This window comes from Poecilia mexicana, unplaced genomic scaffold (genome assembly GCF_051168715.1).
Source record: "Poecilia mexicana isolate PSO_F unplaced genomic scaffold, ASM5116871v1 scaffold_9, whole genome shotgun sequence".
Classification (NCBI taxonomy): domain Eukaryota; kingdom Metazoa; phylum Chordata; class Actinopteri; order Cyprinodontiformes; family Poeciliidae; genus Poecilia; species Poecilia mexicana.
This window is the reverse complement of record NW_028263378.1, coordinates 11,102,499-11,125,589: the sequence shown is the minus strand read 5'-3', so window position 1 is coordinate 11,125,589 and position 23,091 is coordinate 11,102,499. Positions and strand designations below refer to the sequence as shown.

The 23,091-nt window shown below is 38.5% G+C and overlaps 2 protein-coding genes across 2 annotated transcripts in view; one reads left to right on the top strand and one right to left on the bottom strand.

The window, feature by feature from the left end:
- Nucleotides 1-4,057, top strand: part of loxhd1b (lipoxygenase homology PLAT domains 1b) — a 30,252-nt gene extending 26,195 nt beyond the window's left edge. The window contains exons 35-42 of the mRNA XM_088008793.1: nt 12-139; nt 437-554; nt 1,374-1,551; nt 1,649-1,834; nt 2,001-2,171; nt 2,267-2,392; nt 3,119-3,287; nt 3,379-4,057. Coding sequence (XP_087864919.1) covers nt 12-139; nt 437-554; nt 1,374-1,551; nt 1,649-1,834; nt 2,001-2,171; nt 2,267-2,392; nt 3,119-3,287; nt 3,379-3,859 — 1,557 coding nt within the window. The 3' untranslated portion in view covers nt 3,860-4,057. The remainder of the gene's footprint in view (nt 1-11; nt 140-436; nt 555-1,373; nt 1,552-1,648; nt 1,835-2,000; nt 2,172-2,266; nt 2,393-3,118; nt 3,288-3,378) is intronic.
- A 981-nt stretch (nt 4,058-5,038) lies between these two features.
- ark2cb (arkadia (RNF111) C-terminal like ring finger ubiquitin ligase 2Cb) lies at nt 5,039-23,091 on the bottom strand. The gene is made up of 9 exons (XM_088008794.1): nt 22,668-23,091; nt 17,406-21,806; nt 16,955-17,282; nt 16,122-16,253; nt 14,574-14,703; nt 14,293-14,397; nt 13,173-13,268; nt 12,560-12,663; nt 5,039-11,097 (listed from the first exon to the last, which is right to left on the bottom strand). Exons 2-9 carry the CDS (start codon nt 17,476-17,478, stop codon nt 10,980-10,982), a joined length of 1,086 nt encoding a protein of 361 aa, XP_087864920.1. The 5' UTR covers nt 17,479-21,806; nt 22,668-23,091; the 3' UTR covers nt 5,039-10,979.

The window sequence follows — 23,091 nt, the reverse complement described above, 5'->3', positions numbered from 1 at the left end:
CGTTTTTGCAGGTTATTTATTCAGTCTCGGTTGTCACAGGAGACACTCAGTATGCAGGGACGGATACGAACATTTTCCTGACTGTGTACGGGGCCAACGGGAGCACAGAGGAAATGTTGCTGCCGAAGAACGGGGATAGGTCAGTCCAGCAGCGATCCTCTAATAGTAAACCCCACTCTCTAGGGAAAGTGTCCTCCTGATTAAAAAAAGCCCCCTGATTAGTTCTTCATCCAGGCTGAAGTGATGTAATTTTTCATCTGTGAAATATCTGAGAAAAATCTTTTATTTGCAACAAATCTCCACCCAATATTCTTGGCAAAAAATGATTTCTCTTTCCCATAAAGTCTCATTCTGAATTTTGTGATTTAATCCTGTTCTAATCTTTACCCTCTCTGATTCTGAGATGTTTGGTTTGTTTATTCGTTGTTTTGTGCAGGTTTGAACGTGACCAAGAAGACACGTTCACCCTGGAGATAGATGACATCGCTCCTCTGAAGAAGATCAGAGTTCGGATCGATGGCACTGGGAGCCGCCCAGACTGGTTTCTGGACAGGGTAACATGAAAACCATTTATGTCTAAAACTGCAAACATTACATTATGCTAAATATCACCAAAATACTTTATCAGCGGTAGGAAAGCGATTATAGGGTCATAAAGTTGGTTTTATCTGTCATTCAAAATGTTTGATATCATTATTTAAGCATATTTTTTCTGTGAAATTAATCATTTACACAACTTTTAGTATTAAAGGAGCAGAATTATGTAGTTTTCAGGCACATAGTGCCATTTTATAGCACAATCAAATAACTGTGTTACTTGATCAAGCAAAACTTAAAGGAAATTTGACTTGTAATTGGGCCTCTGTCTCTTTAAGAAGTCTTCCTCTTTCCGACACTCTGCCTCAGTAACAATATAACATCATGTAAACTCAAAATATTTTATATAATATTCCCCTTTAAGTTCTCAATAAGTGGTAATTAATCAAATATCTGAATTTCTTCACATCAGACCCTGATGTGTTGCTTTTTGACTTTTTTTTTTGCCTACTTCATGTTGTCAGACAAGCCCTGTCTAGGTGTTTTAGTGGATGTACAGGTCAATTAGTTATTTAAAAATTTGGTTAAATTAGTTAAAAAGGGGGAAATGATTGATAGTATTTGAAAACAGCATTTTTTTATTCATTTTATTTTATATGATGATGTAAAACAATTCAGATTGAAAAAAAATATCAAAAACAGAAGACATTTGTAACAAACATTTTTTCTAAAAATGCCATCTTAGCAGTTGGGGACATTTCTTCACATCCAGTCCTGTCGTACTGATGTTCCTTCAATGTTAATAATTAATTGAATCACTCCATGCTCACTTTTAGATCCTCATGCGGAACCTGACCACTGAGGAAGAGTATCTATTCACTTATGAGAACTGGCTGTCCAAGACTAAAGGGCCGAAAAGGACAAAAGTGTGTGAGCTGCCGGCAGTGGTGGACGACGAGGAGATGGTGGAAAAAACAACCTACATCATCCAAGTTCAGACCAGCGACGTCGGAGGCACGGCACATGAGTTTTAGACAGTATCGCTCTTTACTTTTTAAGTAAATTTCATGTTTTTCTGTCTCGCTTTTGAACATTTGGTGCAACGTTTCAGGCGGCGGCACCGACGCCAACGTGTTTTTGATTGTGTTTGGGGAGTACGGCGACACCGGGATGCTGCCGCTGAAGGAGAGCACCAACAGGAACAAGTTTGAGCGGAAGATGAAGGACGTCTTTCGGTTTCCTGACATGCTCAGTCTGGGGGAGCTCTCCAAAGTCCGAGTGTGGCATGACAACAAAGGTGAGAAGAGGAAGCCTGCAGGGTGTAATACTCATGGTGCAAAGTTACGTTATTATGCATAGGAACAAAACCAATTCCTTCTATTCAACTCTGGACCTGTAAACTGTTTAGAAAAATATCGTTGAATGCATCAAAATTTGGATCGCAACGCCTCTCCTGTAAACAGGCCCGGCACCCGGGTGGCATTTAGAGTACATCGACGTGAAAGACGAGGCCATGGACCAGACCTTCAGGTTCCCCTGCGACCGCTGGCTGGCTAAAAATGAAGACGACGGGCAAATTATTAGGGAGCTGGCTTGTGCCAACAATGACTCAATAGACCTCAGCGATAAAACCAGTTAGTATAAAAACATATGGATGCTGAAAGCTTAAAATCTTTTGGAGGTAATTACATTCACATGAGATTAAATGATTGCTTCTGCTTCGTCACAGAATATGAAATCGCCACCATTACTGCTAACACCGACAACGCCTCAACCTCAGAAAACGCCTGGATTGTGTTGGAGGGAAGGAAAGCTCGATCCAAGGAGTTTGTTCTGGAGAATAAGAAAAAGAAGTTTTTAAGGCAAGACTTTAAAAACACTCTTATTGTGACGATCTTGGTTTGGTTCTCTTTTGTGTTTCCTTTCTGAAGGTTTGCCATGTTAGTTTATTCTTGTGTTTTGTTTGGACTTTTAATTTGAAATCATAGCTTGATAAACAAAAAAAAATATTGATAATTTTTCTAGCTTGCATTTTGTATCACCTATAAAAATACGTAAATAAATCAAATTGGCTTCAGAAGTTAAAAAGTTACTCTGGGCTGATTCACAAACTCTGAACTCATCATCTCCACTGTAAGACATGGTGGTAGCAGCATCATGCTGTGGAGCTGCTTTACTTTACCAGAAAAAGGAAAGCTGGCCAGCTGAGAAAGACTGGAAACTTGCGGGACTAACTTCATTAGTCACTGAATTAGTGGATTTAAGATTTTGGGTATTTGGGGAAACAATTTTCAGATATTCATTTGTGAAATTTTCTCTTTTATGCATTGTTTTCTACTCGTTCATCACATAAAATCTCCGTATAACATAGAAAATGTTAAAGAAATATGAATGCATTTGCAGGGATCTTACATAATCTTCCCTCGTTCATACTTTCTCTTTCTGCCTTCCTTTATCTTCTCGCGTCTCTTTTCTCAGGAAAGATAATTTCAGTGCCAACAAAGAAAACGTCTCACTTTATTGATATTTTTTTTGTAATTGCTCGCCGTGCACAAACTCGTCTAATAGTTGCAGATTTCTGTGAACTTTCGCAGCGGTGCCACTGACACGTTTGAGTTCTCGTCCAAACACTTGGGGGAAATCGCTGGGATCTGCCTCGGCCACATAACAAAAGATGGGAAGAAGGTGAAGAAAGAAGTCTTCTGGCACGTTTTGGAGGTGGTAGTGACAGAAAAGGAGCTGGGAAACAAGTGAGTGGATTCTCACACAACTTACATAATGTTAGGTTATGTAAAAAGAAAAAAAAATGGTCCTTTGATGACTCTGAATCTTTTCGTTTAGGTATTTCTTTCACTGTGACGCACAAATCCCTCTGGCGGCCAAAAAGGACCAGTTCCAGACATTTGAGTGCTATAAATCCGTTGAAAGCTTTGCGAGCAAAGTTCGCAAACTGGTTCCCGTCAAGTACGAAATCATCGTCATCACCGGGGACGTGAAAGGGGCTGGAACGGACGCAAACGTTTTCATCACTATCTACGGAGTCAACGGTGACTCGGGCAGGCGTCAGCTCAGGCAGAAGTCCCGCAACCTCTTCGAGCGAGGGCAGACGGACCGGTTCATCGTGGAGATGCTCGACCTTGGGGAGCTGCTGAGGGTGAAGGTGGAGCACGATGGGAACAACTCGAACTGCGGGTGGTTTTTAGAGTGTGTTGAGATAACCAACATGGCTAACTCAGTCACAACCATCTTCCTGTGTGGAAAGTGGCTGGATGCTAACAAGGCTGATGGGCAGATACACAGAGTGCTTTATCCAAGATGCTAGGAAGTAAAAACAAGGGGTACTTTTTTAATTTACCTCTTTTACTCCTATTTTTTTTACATGATGTTTATTATGAAAAAGGTCAAAGTAACTCTGTGCCAATTGTTGAGGCTTGATCGCTTCAAACTTAAGGAAAAGCCATAAAAAAAGAAATGAATATCAAAGTAAACAAACACAATAAACATTTAATTCATACTTTTATTTGTGTCATCTGCTTTTTTTGTCTTCACATTGAAGTTGCTGCAGAGAAGCAGAATTATACGCACTCCAGCACGAACTGAAAGAAATATTGTAAATACAGGAGAAAATAATAGTTGTTTTTTGTAAATATAATCAAAAGTGAAGTGTCAGGTTTCTGATTTTAACTTAACTTGTTCTGTAGGGGCCGATTCTGCGCTTTAAGCTCTTTAAACTCATCCTAAACTGAGCCAAATGTACGATTGACAGACTCAGGATGAGCTTAAAAGTTTACAATGTTCCCAATGGACCTTCCTTAGAAACTCAAAAGCTTAAAATCCAGCGACAAATTAAGGAAATATGTCATTATATATGTACATTTTACTTTTGGGGAATCCCTAATAAAATAATTGAATCACCTAATAGTTAACAAAACTATTTCAACTCAGGTTTTCCCTCTATGCATTATAAGCCTGGCGGGCCATCAGGATTTACTTGTGCCCCCACCAGGCTTAGCATTGTTAATTTATTTTAGTTTTTTTTTTTTTTTAAATGATTGCCTTTTTTAAAGAGTTTATAGTTGGTGTTTCGGTATTAATCTTGCAGTCTTCCAATAACGCATAACTATCAAGTGATATTTTCACATTTCCTGTCAATGTTAAACATGTTTTACCTCAAAAACACGGCGGGCAGCTGGATGAATGACTGCCTTAGCACCCCGAGCACCAGGCTTAGCAAGCTTTTGGGGGAAACCCTGCAACTTTAATAACAATAACAATGTTTTTTTGTTTGTATGTTTGTTTTTTATTTTTAAGATTTGATTTACAATTCACAAAAAAGCTGTGTCAAAAATTGACACAATCAGACTAAAGTCACGACTTAAATCTGATAGAAGAAACATGTTGGTAAATTTAAAATATTACTTATAATTTTGGGCTTATGTGGATTTTTTTTTTTTTAAATAACTGAACAGCCAAAAAATAAACAAATAACAAACACCACATGTTTGATTAGTTGTCAGCATTTTAGGCAGTTTATTTGAAAAACACATACAAAAAGATCATATACAAGACAATAAATAAAAAAGAGACAGAACAGTTTGGGTTAAGCTATGCAACTTTTTGCATCATCATTAGTAATAAATACAGTACAAAATCCACCCAGAGTGAATCTAAAGATTTTCCACAATATTCACTGATCATGTTATTCTTCATTAAGATTTAGCTATTGCTTTCGTATTATTGATACATACTTCTACATTTCTATAAAATACTCAAGATCATAAAACATTGCGCGGTTACAGCAAAACAGCAGTGTGTTGTACAAAGATGGCCACTTCCCTTTTTCACTGGCAGGTTAAAAATCAACATTTTTCTCAGCAGCAAAGAAACATCTGAAATATTCAAGAAGGTACAGCATCATATTAAACACGTCTACAGAGCTACTCCCACATACACATAGGAAAACCTGAGAAGGACATGCATTAAAAAGCTTGTGCTTTGAGTTCTACTGTTCATTCCGGTTCATCAGCTTGAGTTAATACTATGGCTACTGTCCAGTTCAGCCTGGAGTTACCGGGGTACGCGGTGGAGGGCACAGGGTAAGGCCAGTGAGAGCACGAAATGAAATTATAGTAAGACCAGTCAGCTTCATTCCAATCCAATACATGTTAGAATAATTTGCAGGATTAGTAGAGTATTAATAAGAAATGCACACCGAAAAACGCAGTTAGCTTATCATACCAAGGTGTGAAACATCTATATTGTAAAACCACAGTAACACCAGAAGTTTGCTCAAAAGATCAATGGCTCAAGGTAGCATGTAAGAGAAGTCCCATAAATCCCACACGAAGCAACTCCTAGCAATATGTAGCAACAGATAGTTCAACTGATGTGGTTTCTAAATCATGATTACTAAAGCGACATGTTGATATGAGGGATATGATCATTAAAGGATCTAGTAAAATATCACGGATTGTTATGAGCAAAACAAAAGCAAGCTATAAGACAAACGGGGTTGCACCCTGACACCTGTGGTAGATGGAAGCAGGAGTGATATTAAAATAAATAGAAAGTTTAAACATTCAGCGATTAAATCAATAAATGACATAAATGGAATGTAATCTAGATCAACAGCACCATGCTGGTTAGTCCCTCAGTCACCTTTTCTAATTTTCTTCCTTTGAAAAACAAAACACAGACGGCATGCACAAGCATCCCCACCAACCAATGCATAATGAGGTATTTTTTTTATATATTTTATGTTATTTTAAATAAATATATTGATTAAATTGCAAAGTTATGAGACAGAGACATTAAATATTCCACCACAATAGCTAGCTAGCTACAGTTAGTAATAAATAATGATTGTTAAATACTTAAGGCATCTTTAATCACAGCATTCTATGTGGACTAGCAAAACCTCCATTTTCATGTATTTGTAATTTCTTTTTTTTTTTTTTTTTGGATGGAGGTTACATATGTAAATAAAATAAAATAAAAATGCAACACAAACAGTCAAGTTACCTTCCAATAGTACACAAGGAAGCATGAAAATACTTGGAACTGAAAGAAAACACAAAACCTCGGACGAGAAGTACCCACACCACCAAACCAAAATATCAGGCAACGCCATATTATAGTGCATTTACAAAACACAAGCTACATTAGAACGACAATAAATATGTTTTTTTGCAGCACTGCAGCTTCTTTTTCACGATGGTTAAAATGGACAAGGTTTTGGCGTATTAGTACCATGTCCCGATTGGCAGGTGAGCAAAGAAAAAAACAAATAAAACATACAATTAAATGGAAAAAAAAAAAGAAATGGAAGAAAAAGACAATTGAAATAAAATTAATGCTAAGAACAGTTGTTTGGTATTTTTCAAATGGATGGCTTTTTTCTCCCTTTCACCCTCCTTCAAGTGAAGTATGCCAACATGGTTCATGCATGATACAGAGAAACAGCTTCTATCACTGAACATATCACAGTTCTAGCAATACCATACACAAGCACCATGAGGGAGAGTGGGTGGGGGACAATCGTACACATTCTAGCACATTTCACAGGCAGACTAGTTCGGATATTCCCTGTAACACCACCACACAGTCTTGTCTTTATAAGTTTTCAAACAGCCAGAGTAACTACGATTGAAATGCAAGGAGCTGATACACAACAGAGGCGATTTACTTCTACATAGTAATCACATGTGCTTGTCTGATAGGCAATAAGGTTCTGGTAATAAGAAATAGAAATGTCACTCGAATGGCGAGACTCAGGCACTGCATCGTCAGCCTCGTGTGAGTGCCGTCAAGACATGAGCAGGCATGGGACGGTTTCTGGTTTTGCGGTACAGCACGGTTTTTGAAAATGCCACTAAAATTTTCCATCACACCATACCTGAGGATTGAACCCATTTCACTGAAAATGCCAGTGATGGTGATGTTTGAGCATAGAGTAGGAATTCTCCGAAACGTTTCCTAGTGTTAAGAAAAGTAGTGCTTGTCTATGAACGGAGCAGCAAACAAGTGTAGAGATGCATCAAGTGATCAGCTGTTGATCATAATTTCACTATTTTTAGCTAAAAACTTAAAAATCTTAATTTTGCCAATTGGTGAAAACCCCAGACGTGACAAAACAACCTTATTTGGTGTAACTTCTAAGTCAGAAAGCTATCTACTTTCAATAATCAGGGAGGGAAACATCAGTAAAATGATGTCAAGGAAGCAGTGATTAAAAAAAGCGATTGTCTTGTACTACAGTATCTATGCAATCATATTGTATAGATACTGTATTTTCTCTGACATTTTGAGGCTTGTCTGTGGTTCATTTAGGCTGTGAGAGAGCGAGAGAGAGCAAGACTTTAAGCAGATCAAAGGAAGGGTAAACAGAGTAAAGGAAAGTTGCCCTGTTGTTGCTGGATATTCTGGAAAAGTCAAAGGTCAAATTAAGGATCCATATTGTAGGGAATACACACACATACTGTGGTTTTTAGCACAGTAAACCACACTAAACATGCTAATCGCTAATATTACTAGAACCATTTTAAAATGTAATAATTCAGATTTAATAATGCAATAATTTAATTTTTGTTTTAAATTATGAGCAAAACCATGTTTTCTGTCACACACTGTGTGACATCACCCCTAATCCTAACACAGATAATGTAGAATTGCTCACAGGTGGTAAAAATGTTTTAAGCAGCTTTTATGTTCCTTTTTATTTCATCTTTTTCAAAAAGAAATTAAATCCATTTTACCAGGTCAAAGCTAAACCTGCCACAAATACCCTGAGTGGTGAAACTCTACGGAAGAATTAGCATGTCTGTTGGAAAAATCAATCAAACCAACTGTCAATAGGAATAGGAAGTATGGCATTAAAACTGTATTTTGTTATATTCATTGGAACAATAATGAAACTGTAAAAAGAAATAAAATTTCCTTGTAAACAACCATTTCTCAATAGATAAGCAGCTGTGCTACACCATTTACATTAATTAGTGCAATTGTTCTGGTAAATGGTTCAGTCTCACTGAGCAAACGCACATATTTATTGATCCTACCATGGAAGAAGTGAAGAAATACTTCCAAATGCAAATGTAGCATGCCAAGTCATTCTACTGTTTCTTGGGATTGGCAAGCATCAAAGGTTAGTTTTTATTGGAGTTCAGTAACTTAATATTTCTCGACGCACTTCAGCGCCAATGTGCTTTAAAAGGGTTAATTGACCTGTTTTAATTTAAATATATATATATGTATGTGTGTGTGTGTATATACACATACATTTCATATATATATGTATTTACTTAAATTTTTTCCACACCAGAACCAGCATAAAAATCTAAATAAATGGACGAGTCAATGAATTCAGATTCTCTAAACCAAAGTTTGTAATTTGGGATTGTTTACTTAGTTTTCAAAGAAATATTGTCATCTCATCTTATGATTCACTGATTTAATCTGTATTTTGGATACTTGGTAAAAATAACAACAAAAAAAAAAGAAAGAAACTGACGTGAGATACAAGCAGTAAGTAATACCACTACCTAACTAGCGGCTGGCTAACCGTTAGCCGCTAACAATGCATCTGCTTTACGGCTTCCTATCGCTGCCAGAAACCGCAATATGTGGACTAGTCAAATCGAATGTAATATATTACACTGGTTTTAAATTATTTTAAACACTTTATGACCAGTGAAAACAGAAAATATTGGTAAAATTTCTCTCATTCTGGTGAACCAAATGTTGCTGATTGTATCATTACACCTGTACTGTTTAGTTATGCCATCACTTATCTTTTTTAATGGCCGACTTTAAATTTCATCTGAACATTTTTGACTTTTTCAGGATTCAAACCATGATCACAACTTATGTACAGCTGATACTGATTAAAAATTAGTGCAAATAGCTGACACTGATTTTAAAGACGGTAAACGTTCACACACGAGTGTGTGCTTACTCTCTGTGTCTACATATGTGCATCGCAATAGCTAAATTTCATAAACAATATTATTAGTTATTACAATAATACTATAGGGGTATGAGATTATATCTTAGCAGCAGTGGAAATAGTAATTGCATTTATGCTCATGAAATAAAAACAAATAAATTATGTTGGAGCTACTTTTTTTCTTCTTTTTTTTTTTTTTTAAACCTAGAAACCGTGGCATTTTTCCTTGCTGTTATCAAACCGGGAGAATCTCATACCGGCCCATGCCTTGTCACGAGAGAGGCTATGGAGGGAATTGCCATTAGACCCAGATCCACCGCAGATCTTTGAATCCTAAACATGGTGATTAGGAGAGAAATGCCACACTGGTGTGAGATCGGCGTCTAAAGGCAAGCGTGGTCTACTCAGGGTGAGCAGCAGGGTGAGGGATGGGTGAGGGGCTACTGGGTGCATTCTTGTCCTCCTCTATGAATGATCATAATATACGGTTCACATGCACAGACACAGTTCCTGCTTCTACTTGCTCCACAATACACAACACAGCCCAAGCCTGCCATACAGCATGCACATCCGAGGCCTCCGCTCTAGGTTGCAGAGGCCCCGCTACGAAACTACGCACATCACTGAAAGCCATGCCTGCAGTCAGCGGGTTCAGCATCAACTCTGATGGCGTCTACTAACTGTAAATCCAAAACCATGTTAGACAAGAAAGAGGGATTTTTGGCCTTTTTTGTTTGTTTTTCTTTTAATTAGCTCTTTCTCTTGTTGCTGAATACTCAATAGAGCCGCATTCATCCTCTCTGTGGGATTTCTTTTTTTTTTAACAGACATGTTTCTCCAGAAGGCTTTTTGCTTGCTACACAACACTGTTACTCTGTAAATACTTATTCAGTACTATACTCCATTACACCACAAGCGTTCAGCTACAAGAGTTCACACCTAACAACCTCATGCTAATCATTTGACAATGTTCTGTACAGATGTGCTGAGTGAGGGCTTGGGCAGAGTACGGCTTAAAGGATTTTTCACAGGCCTAGAAGGGAGAGGGCAGAGAGGGCTTGGATATACTGGCAGAGAAACGGCCCTAAAACACCACACTGAGCTCGGGAGGTTGGCAGTCAAGAGCGTCCTCTCTCTTGGCAGCTGCATGGAGAAATGTAAGTGGGAGTACACGATCTGACAGAGTTGTGTGAAGCCTCAGCACATCTGTCCATACGTGTCTCTGCTCCTAACCTTTACATCCAGCAAAGTCCTTTTTGAACTGACCTTCGATTCAGTCCAGCCACCTGTCTGTGCATCAACCGCCCCGTCTCTCGTTGTGTTGTACGTTGAGTGTGCTTTGTTGATCCCTCTGTCACGGCTGTCTCAGAAGGCAGGCTCTTTGAGTGATGCAGAGGGAAAGAGGGGTGTTTGGCAGGACTTCCCCAAGGACCGACCGGGGGAGACGATGGAGAAATAACAAGACCACATCTAAAGCTGCAGGAGTCAAGAGGAGCCATCAACTGTCAGGAGTCAGCTGGGTCTCGATGTCCACTCTGCAGATGGGGCATTTCCTGCTGGTGGCCAGCCACTGGTCCACACAGGCCTGGTGGAAAAGGTGCATGCAGGGTAATCTCCTAAAGGAAGCAAAAACACGGGGTCAGAACTGGTTCTGTCGATTAAAACAGTTTTAATCTGATTAATCGCAATGCTTAACTTTGTACAAATTTTCAAAGTGGTTTTAAGGAAATATTTTATAGTCTGGAACATCTTTTTTTTCAGGTTTTCATAAGAAAGGTTTAAAAGAAATCATCTTGTTTCAAACTTAATTTAGAAAATGTTAATGTTTAGAAAAGTTATTTAGGATAAAAAGGTCCAAGATTCAGGGCAGTTTTGGTTGTAAATAAAGAGAAACACTGACAAACCTATAAAAGCCACTGAAATATGAGTATAGAAGTTCAATATTTAGAGGGTTTGAGATGCCATGTCTGGAGTCAGGTCAAAAATAAACCCATCTTCTTTGAAATACAACCAAATACAGTTTTATTCAGGAAAATTTGTCGCGTTATCTGCTGTTAAGTCTCAACTTTTTTGTCTTTCAAAAAGCTGCAGTGTCACTTTCCCTCTGGACACACATTATGTGATTTGTGAAATGCTTACAGTATGTTTCCTGCGGGCAGCGTTTTCGAGACATGATGCCGTAAAAAAGGGAGAAAAAAATCCTGTGATGGGATTTTAATACCTGATGCTTTGAAGTTGGATGGCAGAACCAATTTAGGCTTAAAAACTGCTTAGACCATGTGACAGCTGTATCCAGTGTGAATATAAATAAGGTCTGTAAACTACAGTCTTTCTCACGTCTCTGTAAATGGCATGATGTTAGACCCAAAATGAAAATATTAACGTGGGAAATGTCCCAAAAAAAACTTTCACCTGGTGACAAACAAAGAGATTTTAATATTAATAAACAGACAACAAGCTTGGCAAACATTTATCACAGAAGTGAAGCCTTGTCCCTTTGAAAAATTACTTGCTGTACTAGGGATGAACAACAATATTGTTGTTTTGAGACCATTTTGAAGTAATAAATTGATAATGGCACTCAACAGTGCAGCTGGAAGCTATTTTAATTATACAAAATAATAAAACAGAAATAAAAATTAAAAAACACGCTCAGGTGAAACCACAAATAAAAGAGATTATGAAGTCTCTGAAAACAAAATTGCCAATCAAAAAATACAGATAATCAAAAAGGAAATGATCAATTTTACTTTAATTTTTCATTTGATTAATTTCTTATTGTGACAGACTTACGTCAGTCTGCACTAAACTAGAAAATAAGAGCATAATGAGGTTTTTAAAGGGCTTCTAAAGATGTTTTATATCATAATTCCACATTTCTCCTGGCACTAATTTGTAAGGTTATCTGCTGTGCTTGTACATTTTTAAATTATAAACATACAAAGAAAACAGCGGTCCAGTTTTTAGAACGAAAGCTGCAAAAAAGCAGAGTTGATGGACAGACTGATGGATGATTCCACATGAGTAGAAACCAAGCATCCCTCTTTTAAAATAAAAAAAAACAGCGTTTTCCTGTACCTTACATCCTCTCCGTCTTCCAGCATCGACAGACAAATGGTGCACTTCTCATCTGTGTCCAGCTCCTCGTCATCCAGACACATCTTCAGGTCCTGTGGTATTCTCTGCAGAGGAGAGCGGAGCGCACGCAAACACGCTTTAATTTTTAAACGGACGCAGTGTTGATGCCACAGGGGTGTCTGAGTCAGCCAGGGTTGGATATGTTTTCTAAAAAGAGTCACCTTATCACAGCTCCTTGAGAAGAAGAAGAAGAAAAAAACTAATATTCTGACACTTTTCCCACAGCAACTGGGTCAGATTGAGTGCAGACGTTTCTTTAAATTCACTCCACGCTCATATCTGCAGACAGCCGGATGACTCATCCCCCCTCGCCTTAAATTATGAACGCTGCAGCTCCGGCTCATTAAATCTCAAACAGAAATTGGGTTGACCTTTGAACTACGGTAAGAGTCGTGACCTTTTCTCGCTACCCTCTTCTTCGCTCTCTGATCCATCCGACTGGCAGCGCTGCCTTTCTCTGTTGTTCCCTTCTTTCATGTCTCGCTCTGCTTGTTTCTGGCCCAGTTCTTTGTGGGTAACCATCAAAAAGGTTGCAAAGGGCCTCCAGTCGTACCTTTTTGTACTTGTGGGGGAAAGTGAATCTCTCGATGGTGGTTTGGACGGCTCCGCGACTCACGCTGCCCAGTCTGTCCTCCAGCTGCAGAAGCTCCTATGAAGAAACATTCAAAAGCAAATTATTATCTAACAAAATGAGGAAGACAATAGCAAAATATTTTGAATGCAAAGGAGGCCACAAGAAAACTGTTGTCAAGTGAGTGTGAATGCTATGAGATTAAAGTATTCTGTACCGTTTAAAGCATGTGTGCCAAACTCAAGGCCCATGGGCCAAATCTGGCCCAGCATAGCAGTTTATGTGGCCCTCTTGACTGCAGAGGGACACATAAATAGAACCTTCACAATAACACTTGATTTGATTTTACCAATCAAATCAAATCAATTTATATCTGTTTACTGCCAAATTACATAAGTCTGCCTGTCTAGTTTTTTTGCAATTCCTCAAAAACAGGAATTCACGTAAAATCAACAGATCCCCATGGGTTTTCGCACAAATGCGTGGTTATAAGTTTATTGCAAATTTTCCCCAAAATATGGTCAAAAAACATTTGGTTTAAGTGATGCTAACTCCAGCCTGCAGGTGGTAGTCTTTTTTCTTCTGCTACATTGCTTAATTTATGTCAAGTCCCATGATCAATATAGCAAGTAAAAAAATTCACATTTACTGTCATACATAAGCGCAAATACTGCAAAATTTCTTGCAAATATTTCTAAATTAGCTCCACAAAATCAGTGATTTTAATTGCAAAAAAAAATCACAAAAACACTCACAGTGTGAAAAGATGTCCATTATTGAATTCTAAGAAGTTACTGAATGTGAAAGTTACTTGCAGAGACAGCTTTTTATTAATATTTTATCAATTTGTTATCAATGCATTCTGGCACAACTGGCCCTTTGACAACATTCGTGATCGTGATATGGCCCAAAATTAAAATGAGTTGTTTTTTTTTTCCCCTGGTCTAAAAAACAAACAGATTGATTGAAAATAATAATTAAAATCTGTTACAAACTGAAGCCTTCCCAGACCATTGGTTACAGAGAAAACAGTGATTAATTACTGGAGCCCTGTGTGTCTGAGGCAGAGAGAGAGAAAGAGAGAGAGAGAAGCTGCACAGACCTCATAGCTCTCTCTGACGGCAGAGGCGTGCCGGGAAGGGTTGAGACTCTGCAGAGCCAGCAAGTGCAACTGGGGATACGGGTAGTTTCTGATCTCATGGACGACCTAAAAAGTGACAGATGAAAGAAGCTGGATCAGCTCCACAGCAGAAATCTGACGCTGGTCCTCCCCGGCTGCTGAGCTTCAGCTCAGAAAGCGAAATGAGAATCAGTGAAAGTTCACAGAGACGGAGGTGATTTATTGCAGAGAGACCAGGGTGGGGGGGAGGGAGGGGCTCTCACCACTTGTGTTGAGGCATTGTTTCTGGGGAAGTGGTGCATCCTGGGGGAGGTCAAGTAGTGCTGATAGTGCTGCGGCAGCGGGTGGATGTGGTACTGGTGAGGGGGCAGCCCGGCGTCCACACTGAGATCCCTGAAGAAAAGGCAAAGTCATTTACCAGCAGCTCACTCTGCACTTTATAGGTTTCAATAACTTGTGATTAAAGACTGTGATATAGTTAGTAATTAGAATATGTCAAATTAAAATTTATTAAAACAGATTTTGATTGAAATAGTAGACGATTTAAAAAAAAATTTCAAAATGGAAAACCTTTTAATTAGAGCGAGTAACAATTAGGTTACATTTTGTTCACTTCTGACTTTTTGTTCTGTCATCAAGATGTTTGCTCCTCTTTCAATGTGGTTTGTCTTTTATTACTAAGCCATAAAAAAATTAATTACCTTTTTTACAAGGGTAGAGAGCAGTATAAGGGTAGCATATTAGTCACTAAGATCTACATCATTAGGACCATAAAAGTCCATTTATTCGCTAAATGTATGGCTGGCTGCTGGTAGAGATTGAACACGTCTCACCTAAAATGTTGTAGCCAACCAAATATTGCTTCCAGGTAATCCTAATATTACACTTGCTGTTGCAGTGAAATTTGACATTTGTGAAATTTATTTGGTAGGGATAAATTAAATAGATCAGTATTAACATTTCGGTAAACGCACCAGAATTAGCTAAAAGGCTATTTTTCATCTGGACAATGAATAATTTGTACTGATAAAAACAGACAAAGGTTGAAATGACTTAACTACACAAATTCTATCAATAATTGCAATCAACACAAATAGTAAATGTAAAAGAAAGTAAAACTACGTCCCAATTATAATAAAAGGTATAAGAACTTAAAACAGTTGCGTTTGACAGTTACAGTACTGTGCAGCTCCAGTCAGAAGAAAAAGAAAAGATGGCTGAAAGAAGCAAAACCTAACATAGGGATGGCAGAAATATAATAAGGAAATAAATTAAAGCTTTTTTGTAGTAGTCTAATCTGAAATGACAAAAGTTAGAAAAATCCAACCTTTAATTTGAATATGTTTGTCAATGTGGGAGAAACTCAATTACTGACAAAACAATTCCTTAAAATTCCTGTAAAATAAATTGTTTTTTAAATTTATGCTGTTTTTAGTTGGAAAGAATCTCTAGGAATGTTTAATTAGTAATTAAATTAGTTTAAATAAGTATGGCTTCCTGAATGAGAGGGGTATAAATATTATATATGAAAATCTATTATGTACTCTTTAAAATAGAAAAGAGAACATATACTTCAAGTAGGGCAGATGTCTATCGAGCTTCATAAGGAATATCTTTAAAAAATCAATAGCTCCTCACCTAAATATTTATAGTTTGAACAATCTGTGGACTTCTCCATAGCAACCATTTATTTTTCAGGATTTTTACACATTTTTATCCAGGCAGACATCTAAACATTGCAGGACTCTGGCCCTCCAGTAAAGCAGTTTAAGACCACCGCTTTAAGCCAAATATTAAAATGCACTGCTCACCAGTCGGTCCCCTCAGCCAGGTAGCGAGGCTGCTGCACCACCGGCTGAGGAGGGACATGAAGAGGAGGACCAAACTCATAGCCTGGTCGCAGTCTGTGTGGCTGGTGAGGGACTCTCTCTGGGGTGCGTCTACTAAAGGAAAGAAGCCAAGCATTTGAATCTTATTCTCTATAAAATGTGACCTTGATGTCTATGGACTATACAAAACATGTTTATTTCATTTTTTTGCACAAAATAATTCTTAGAAAATGAGATGTCTGGTCAGTTCAGTCTATTTTGATCTCCTTTCAGAATGAGATGTATTGGGTTTGTTTCTTGTCAATGCTGCTGGTCACGCCCCTCCATCTCAACTTTTACATTCACACCTGAAAATAACTGCAAACAGATGTGCAGCTACACCGCAGCATATCTTTGAAAAGCAGAAGTGGAGCCTCCTGCTCAACCAACAAGAATGCAGCAAGTAGTTTCTGTATAGTAAGTCAACAGCAAAACACTTGTCTTGTCCAGCAGCCATTGTACAGTGCATACAGTGTAAGTAAAAGTGCTGGAGCTCAGCTTGGATTGTTAGGCAAGGGCTTGGTGCCTCGACAATCAGGAGGTTTTTCAAATGGCTTATTTTCCACACACCAAAAAACATTAACTTCTTTCCAAAAAAACAGCTGGGTGTTTTTTTAAGCACTTTTGTTGCTGTCGAGGAAACATTCTGTTGTTCTCGAAGAATAAAAACATGTAAAATGTGAATTTTGCTTAGTAGGTTCCAACCGGTTCAACCACCATTGTTTTTTTTTTTGTTTTTTTTATTTTATTAAGCACCAAATTCTTTCTGTAGATACCTGGAAGGCGGCAGAATGTGTCGGTGCTGAGCCTCGAGGATCTGCTGCTGGAGGAGGTATTGCTGGTGTAATGCCTGAGGTAGGAAGGGCGGGCCGGGGATGTCCTGGAATTGCGGAGCGGGCAGAGGGTTGAGAGGTGGGTGGAGCTGAGGACCGTGCTGGTGGCCAGGAGGGGCCAGGTGGGGGTTCATGCCTGACTGCGGCTGCCCTGGATGGGGCATTGGGAAGTCCATGGGCAGCGGGGCCTGAGGACCTAACTGGAAGTGCCGGCAAGAGGTAGCATGGCTGTGCTGCTGCTGTTGCTGCTGCTGCCGGTTAAAATGGGATCCTGTGGAGGATACGAAGAACTTGTCAGGAGTCTAAAGGAAGAAACAAGTTGGAATTAATTGTGAGTGAAATGTGGTGTCGCTTTGTGTGTGATGTAGCATGTTCATGAAGCCCTACGTCTTACCTAGGGTGAAAATTACTTCTGGTTGGGAAGAAAAATGACGGTTACCACAAGTGCCATGAAAATGACAACCCATTTTTGGTCTTGCACAGAAAACGTGAGCTTTTCTTTCTTTCTACCGACTCATGTTATCAACTCCAGTCTTCTGATTCAGACGGTGTACAGGTGACGTCTTCAATGCGGTTCACCTTGCATAAATTCTGCACCTGGTAGTAAGTTAGCGAACCCAATAAAACATTATTACCTCTCTGTCTCTAAGAAATACGGTCAAGTATTTCTGTGCGCATCTCACCGTTTTTTTTAATAGTATTTTTAATCAAATTAACCAGGCAATATCCTTTGTTGTTGCACAGCAGAGAAAATAGCTGTTAAGATTAAGTTTTTCCACAGAAAATCCATTTCTAATTGGCCTATTGACATTAAATTCACACCAGATGTTGGCAATAACCCAAGTAATTCACACATATAAGGAAGCTAAAACAAAATAGTCAATAAATTGTGCATAATGTATTGGGATGACACATGGAAGTAGTAAACCAAGGTGCAAAAAGGCAAAACATATTTAGCAACTGAAATCTGGCATCAATTCTTTTTCTGTGAGTTAATATACTGCTCAAAAAAATAAAGGGAACATTTCACTTTAATTTTGTGTGTGGCTCCAAATCCAGGCCTCCATTGGTTAATAAATTTGATTTCCATTGATGATTTTTGTGTGATTTTGTTGTCAGCACATTCAACTTTGTACAGAACAAAGTATTCATTGAGAATATTTCATTCATTCAGATCTAGGATGTGTTATTTTAGTGTTCCCTTTATTTTTGAGCAGTGTATATTAATATTTGATTTATTTCCTATTTATAATCCATAAAAATGTATCTTATCTGCGAGCTTTGACCAAAAGAAGATGAAGATCATGAAAATAATAGTTAAAAAAGAAGAATACTAAGAATGTTTGAAATCTTGTTACAAATTATACCGAAGGCTTTGGTTCCAGAGATATTTCTAAACTCCAGTGAGGTCTGTTGGAGTTACAATCTGGCAGTGGAAAGGACCTAATTTATGACCACAGGGTCCTCACAAGTTCTCCTACAAAGTGAAAAGTATAATCAAATAGGGTTGAATACAAAAAGGCAAGGACCACACAAAGTTTTTGAAAGGCCTGGAATCAACAAGAAAACGATAAGCAATGAGCTCAACAAAAATAGCATCTCTATACACTCACTGCACGAGACTCCACTGATGAAGAAAAGTCTGGTTTGTTTTTCAGGATATGGCTCTGGCGTGAACAGATAAATACACTGACTTGATATAAATCTGAAAATAAAATGTGAATGGATTTTTCAACAAGAAAATAATCAACTAGCTTCTGAAAACAAATAAAGCTGCCAGGATAGTCTTCTATGTCCTAGCTTGTGTTAGAGCTGCACAATAGATTAGCAATTTGTTCATCATTATTCTCAAAATATCACGATTTTGTATTTTTATGCAGTTATATTCAGGATGTTGGATGATGACATGATAGTAGATGACAGTAGTCAGTGTTGAAAGCAGCACAACAGATGAAAAAGGGAGTGAAGAAATTAGGGTTTACAGCAAGTGTTCTACAATATCATAGCAAGATTTGTTAATATTGTCAAGCCTTTACTTGAATTCAGTGGAAAATGTACATAACTTACATGCAACTCTAATCCACAGAAAAGGCAAAAGGACATTCATGATTTGAAGAATTTTATGTGGAAGGTCAAAGGTCAAAGTCACTCCTAAATAAAGCATGATTAGTTCACACATACAGGAAGCATCTTATAGCTGCCATTACCAAAAAAGTGTTATGGTCCAAGCCTTTAGGTAAGTGTGTTTAGTGTTTGTTTCCTTTAAAATGGTGGATTCATTTTTTTTTTGCCATGTGGTCAGTTGTCCAGGGCACCATAAGCACTGATTTAAAAAAAAAAAAAAAAGACTTATATCAGTAGTACCTTGAATTACTATTCCATTTTTTGGAAGTGCACTGCTTACTGCTGAAAATAGAGAAACTATATGATGTATTTTATGTTTTGACTACAAAGCCATCCCAACTCATACTTCAAATTTCCTACATTTTGATTTGTTGGGGGGCAGATAGAATTGGGCTCGCCCAGGGTAACATTTATGCTAGAACCGCCAGTGTTCCTGGACCATTCTTTGATTTGATGTGTGGACAAATCTGTTCAGGTTTTTTTTTTTTTTTTTTTTTGTATATGTGGATTACTTGGGTTATAATCTGCGCTTAGTGTAAACTTCTAAAATAACCATCAAAATATATTTACTGTTAAAAACATTGTCATGATCAACACTGATTTCCCACAGTGTAAGAGTCCTTCAATACAATCTACCCCGTCTTCTTTGTCTCACACTTACACTACGACTACATTGTTTTTCCATTCAGCAGTTAAGAGGAAATAGTTTGAATGCCTTTTTTCCAGCTCTCCCACCACAGCTATTTGGCAGATACAGGGAACAGACTGCTGTCTGGAAAATAAGGGAAGAAAATTGCAGACTGGCTGATACTCAGGCACAAAAAGGTTTTAATTCTCTGCCTAAAGTAAAGACTTTTTGATTCATAAGTACAGATGATTTGCAGCTATAAGGATAATTTCAGCTAAATTATTCTTGTTCACCCATTGGGGAGCGGGTTTAACTTACTACCCATGTCTTGATTTTAACAAAAATGAAAGTTTCCACATAGAAATCACACCAATCTTTTGACAGGTATTCTGGAAACATTACTAGGCAAAATCTACATTGCATTTGCTGGCAGTCGGCTTAAAAAGCGGGAAAAAAAACAAAAGAAAAAAACATATCTTTGTTTCAGCTTGGTAGTTTGTCAGTACAGCTAGGCAGACAAGAGGTTGAACTTGCTGCCTCGGGTCAAGTCTAGACTGCAAACAGCACACTGCGTTTTCAAGCAGCTCAGTGAAAACGATCACCATGAATGACAGCAGATAGACTCATTCAGGCCCTGTGATGGAGGAAGCGTGGAAATCGTCTATCTTTGTCATAGCAGGAGAGGAGGTGGTTGAGGGGGAGTGGAGGGGATGGGGTGGAGGGGAGAGGGGCAGGTAGGGACAAGGCAAAAGGGGGGATGGGGGGAATAAATGGAAATCAGCAAGAAGCACACTGAAGGTTAGGATAAACACTATATTCTTTATTGAAAAATATTAGTATATGTGGAATTTGTGTATTTTTTTTTCTTGTTTGTTTGTAATAATAGTATAAAACCATGCAACAAAACTAAACAACATAGATTGAAGGCAAGGCCCACCATGCTCCATATAGGGTTAAAAAAAGAACAAAAGCAGCATCCAATGAGCAGACGTGTTGGCTACAGCACATGATTTCAGTACAGCAAGGGTACATCTTTACTACAGAAAGATTACATTGGATTTTCACTAGTCAATGTAGAAAAAACATAAACAAAAATAATTATGAATCATAAATGTGACCATGCACTGAAAGTACTATTACCAGAACAAAAGGTAAAGAGAGACCACAACCAAACAATAAAGACGTTATTAATAATAAGAGGATCTCTTTAGCAGTGCAGGAAAAAATAGGCATCCCTGTGAAATGGATAGCATTTTGGTTTTATGTTAGTGGGGTAAATTTGAAAGTGATGAACCACCAGTAAGCATGTTTTCCAACTTCATATTGAAAAATTTAATATGCCCACAAAGGGCCCTGACGATTCAGTGTGATTCAAAGCTTGAAATTTTGCAAAAGGGAACAAAAAGATTACACAAAAAATGGAGACAGTTATGATAGGTTGCTGTGTGCAGGTGCAGTGTACCTTAAGTCACATGGCAGGAGGAAATTGCATGCACATGGTTCCAATTTGCATATCTGCTTTGTCAATCGCAGGCCGGTTTGATAATGTACATTGCACCTTGTGTGAAGAGAAGGAGGATGAGCCAAATTCTGGTGTTCAATAATGCAAGTGCAGTACTTTGAGATCATGCAAAATGTATCCACTTTACAGGAATTTACAGCATGTTGTCTAACAAGACTGGATGGGAGGTACACAATGACATTCAACTGATATCTAGAAAGGAGCTATAATGTTTACTCAGTGCTACAGCAATTTGACAGAAAAAAAGACAAAACAAGGTGCTGTGTTCTAGGTGTTAGCTATAGTTTTAGTCTGCTTAACATGAAACAGTCTATAGCTGAATACATCTCGGGAAGGGGTGCTTTTAATACCAATGTCGTCTTCTGATGGAAAGAGGAAATGAAGAAGGGATTCACAATACAGCTAAATGCAGAGAACAGGCAGAGGCCACGCCACACCACACAGCAGCAGATGATCATTAGCTACACAATGGGGGGACGACAAAGATCTGATAAATGCAGAATGTAGAGCCAGCCTCCATACTATGAAACAGGGAAATAAGAACAGAAATAAAAGCACAATGAAATCACTGATGCCACTGTTGTAAAATTAATGTTACACTGTAGCTTTATAAATGCATCTCTGCTATGTGAGCGCAGATTTGGGTTATGTTTGCAGCTCTGCAGCTTCAGACAAGCAACTGCTGGATTGCCAATTAGCAAATCAAAAAGAAACGGCGGACAGGGCTGATTGATCGGATATCTATGCTCTCTCCACGCATTGATTTGTACGCTGACCAATTAACACTGGTAGCAATTAGCCGAATCGTGGTGTGAAATCTGTTAGCGCCGGCAGGAGCGGATGATCTTCAAATGACATCATCCAGGCACAGATAAGCTGACTGGCTGAAGAGGCTACGTCTATTTTGCGGTATTTTAACACTGCAAATACGCGACAGAGTAGCTCTCGCAAATTAAATAACAAGCTGAAGACAAAAAAAACTATTGATAAATACATCATAAAACACAACAGGTTGTGCTAATGTATCGCATTTCGAGCCGCACTCTCTAAGCATGTGGAACCCTTTGTGGCAAATGTTTCCGTTCCAGGAAATAGCCGGAGCCAACGACACAGTTAGCTTATCTGTAGCAAGGGCATTTCCTTTCTAACAGGTTTTTTACCACGAAGTTATCTCAAACAAATTAACATCATTCGATAAGTCTCGCTAATCTATAACGACCCAAATTATAAAAGTACCGGCGCGGTTCGGGTCGTCGTCAGGAAAAGCTTGACCGTTAATATGAAGCTAACGGAAGCTAACGCGACGGCTAGCCAACAGCTGCAGTGAATATTAAGATAAACAGGGCACATGTTTTGGATCGATGTGAATACTAATACCGTACCTCTGTTTCTTACTGAGCCGAATACGGGAAGAACCAGATATCCTACATGCACTAACACCATCCTGGGATCCGTATCTTATGATTCCGCCGGGTTTTTTTTAGAGAGATGGAGCGGTAGTAGCAGCCCATGCGGATCTACATTCAGGCGGTTGGTTGTTGCTTGCAAATACTACAGGCGAACCAACGACTGTCTGACTGGTCTGGTTGTCGCTGACAAAAGCAGACATGTCATTTTTAGTCCGGAGCAAAAGAGGGCGATGTTGCAGCGCTGCATGCTGTAGCTGGAGGTATCTCAAGGTGAACCTGTCCGAACCTGACAATTCAGCTTAATTTATATTACTGCGACTATGAAACAGGCTGTTATTCAGGAAAAATGTGCTAAGCTGCAATATTTCACTTTTAAAGGGCTTCCTGCACTCACTCA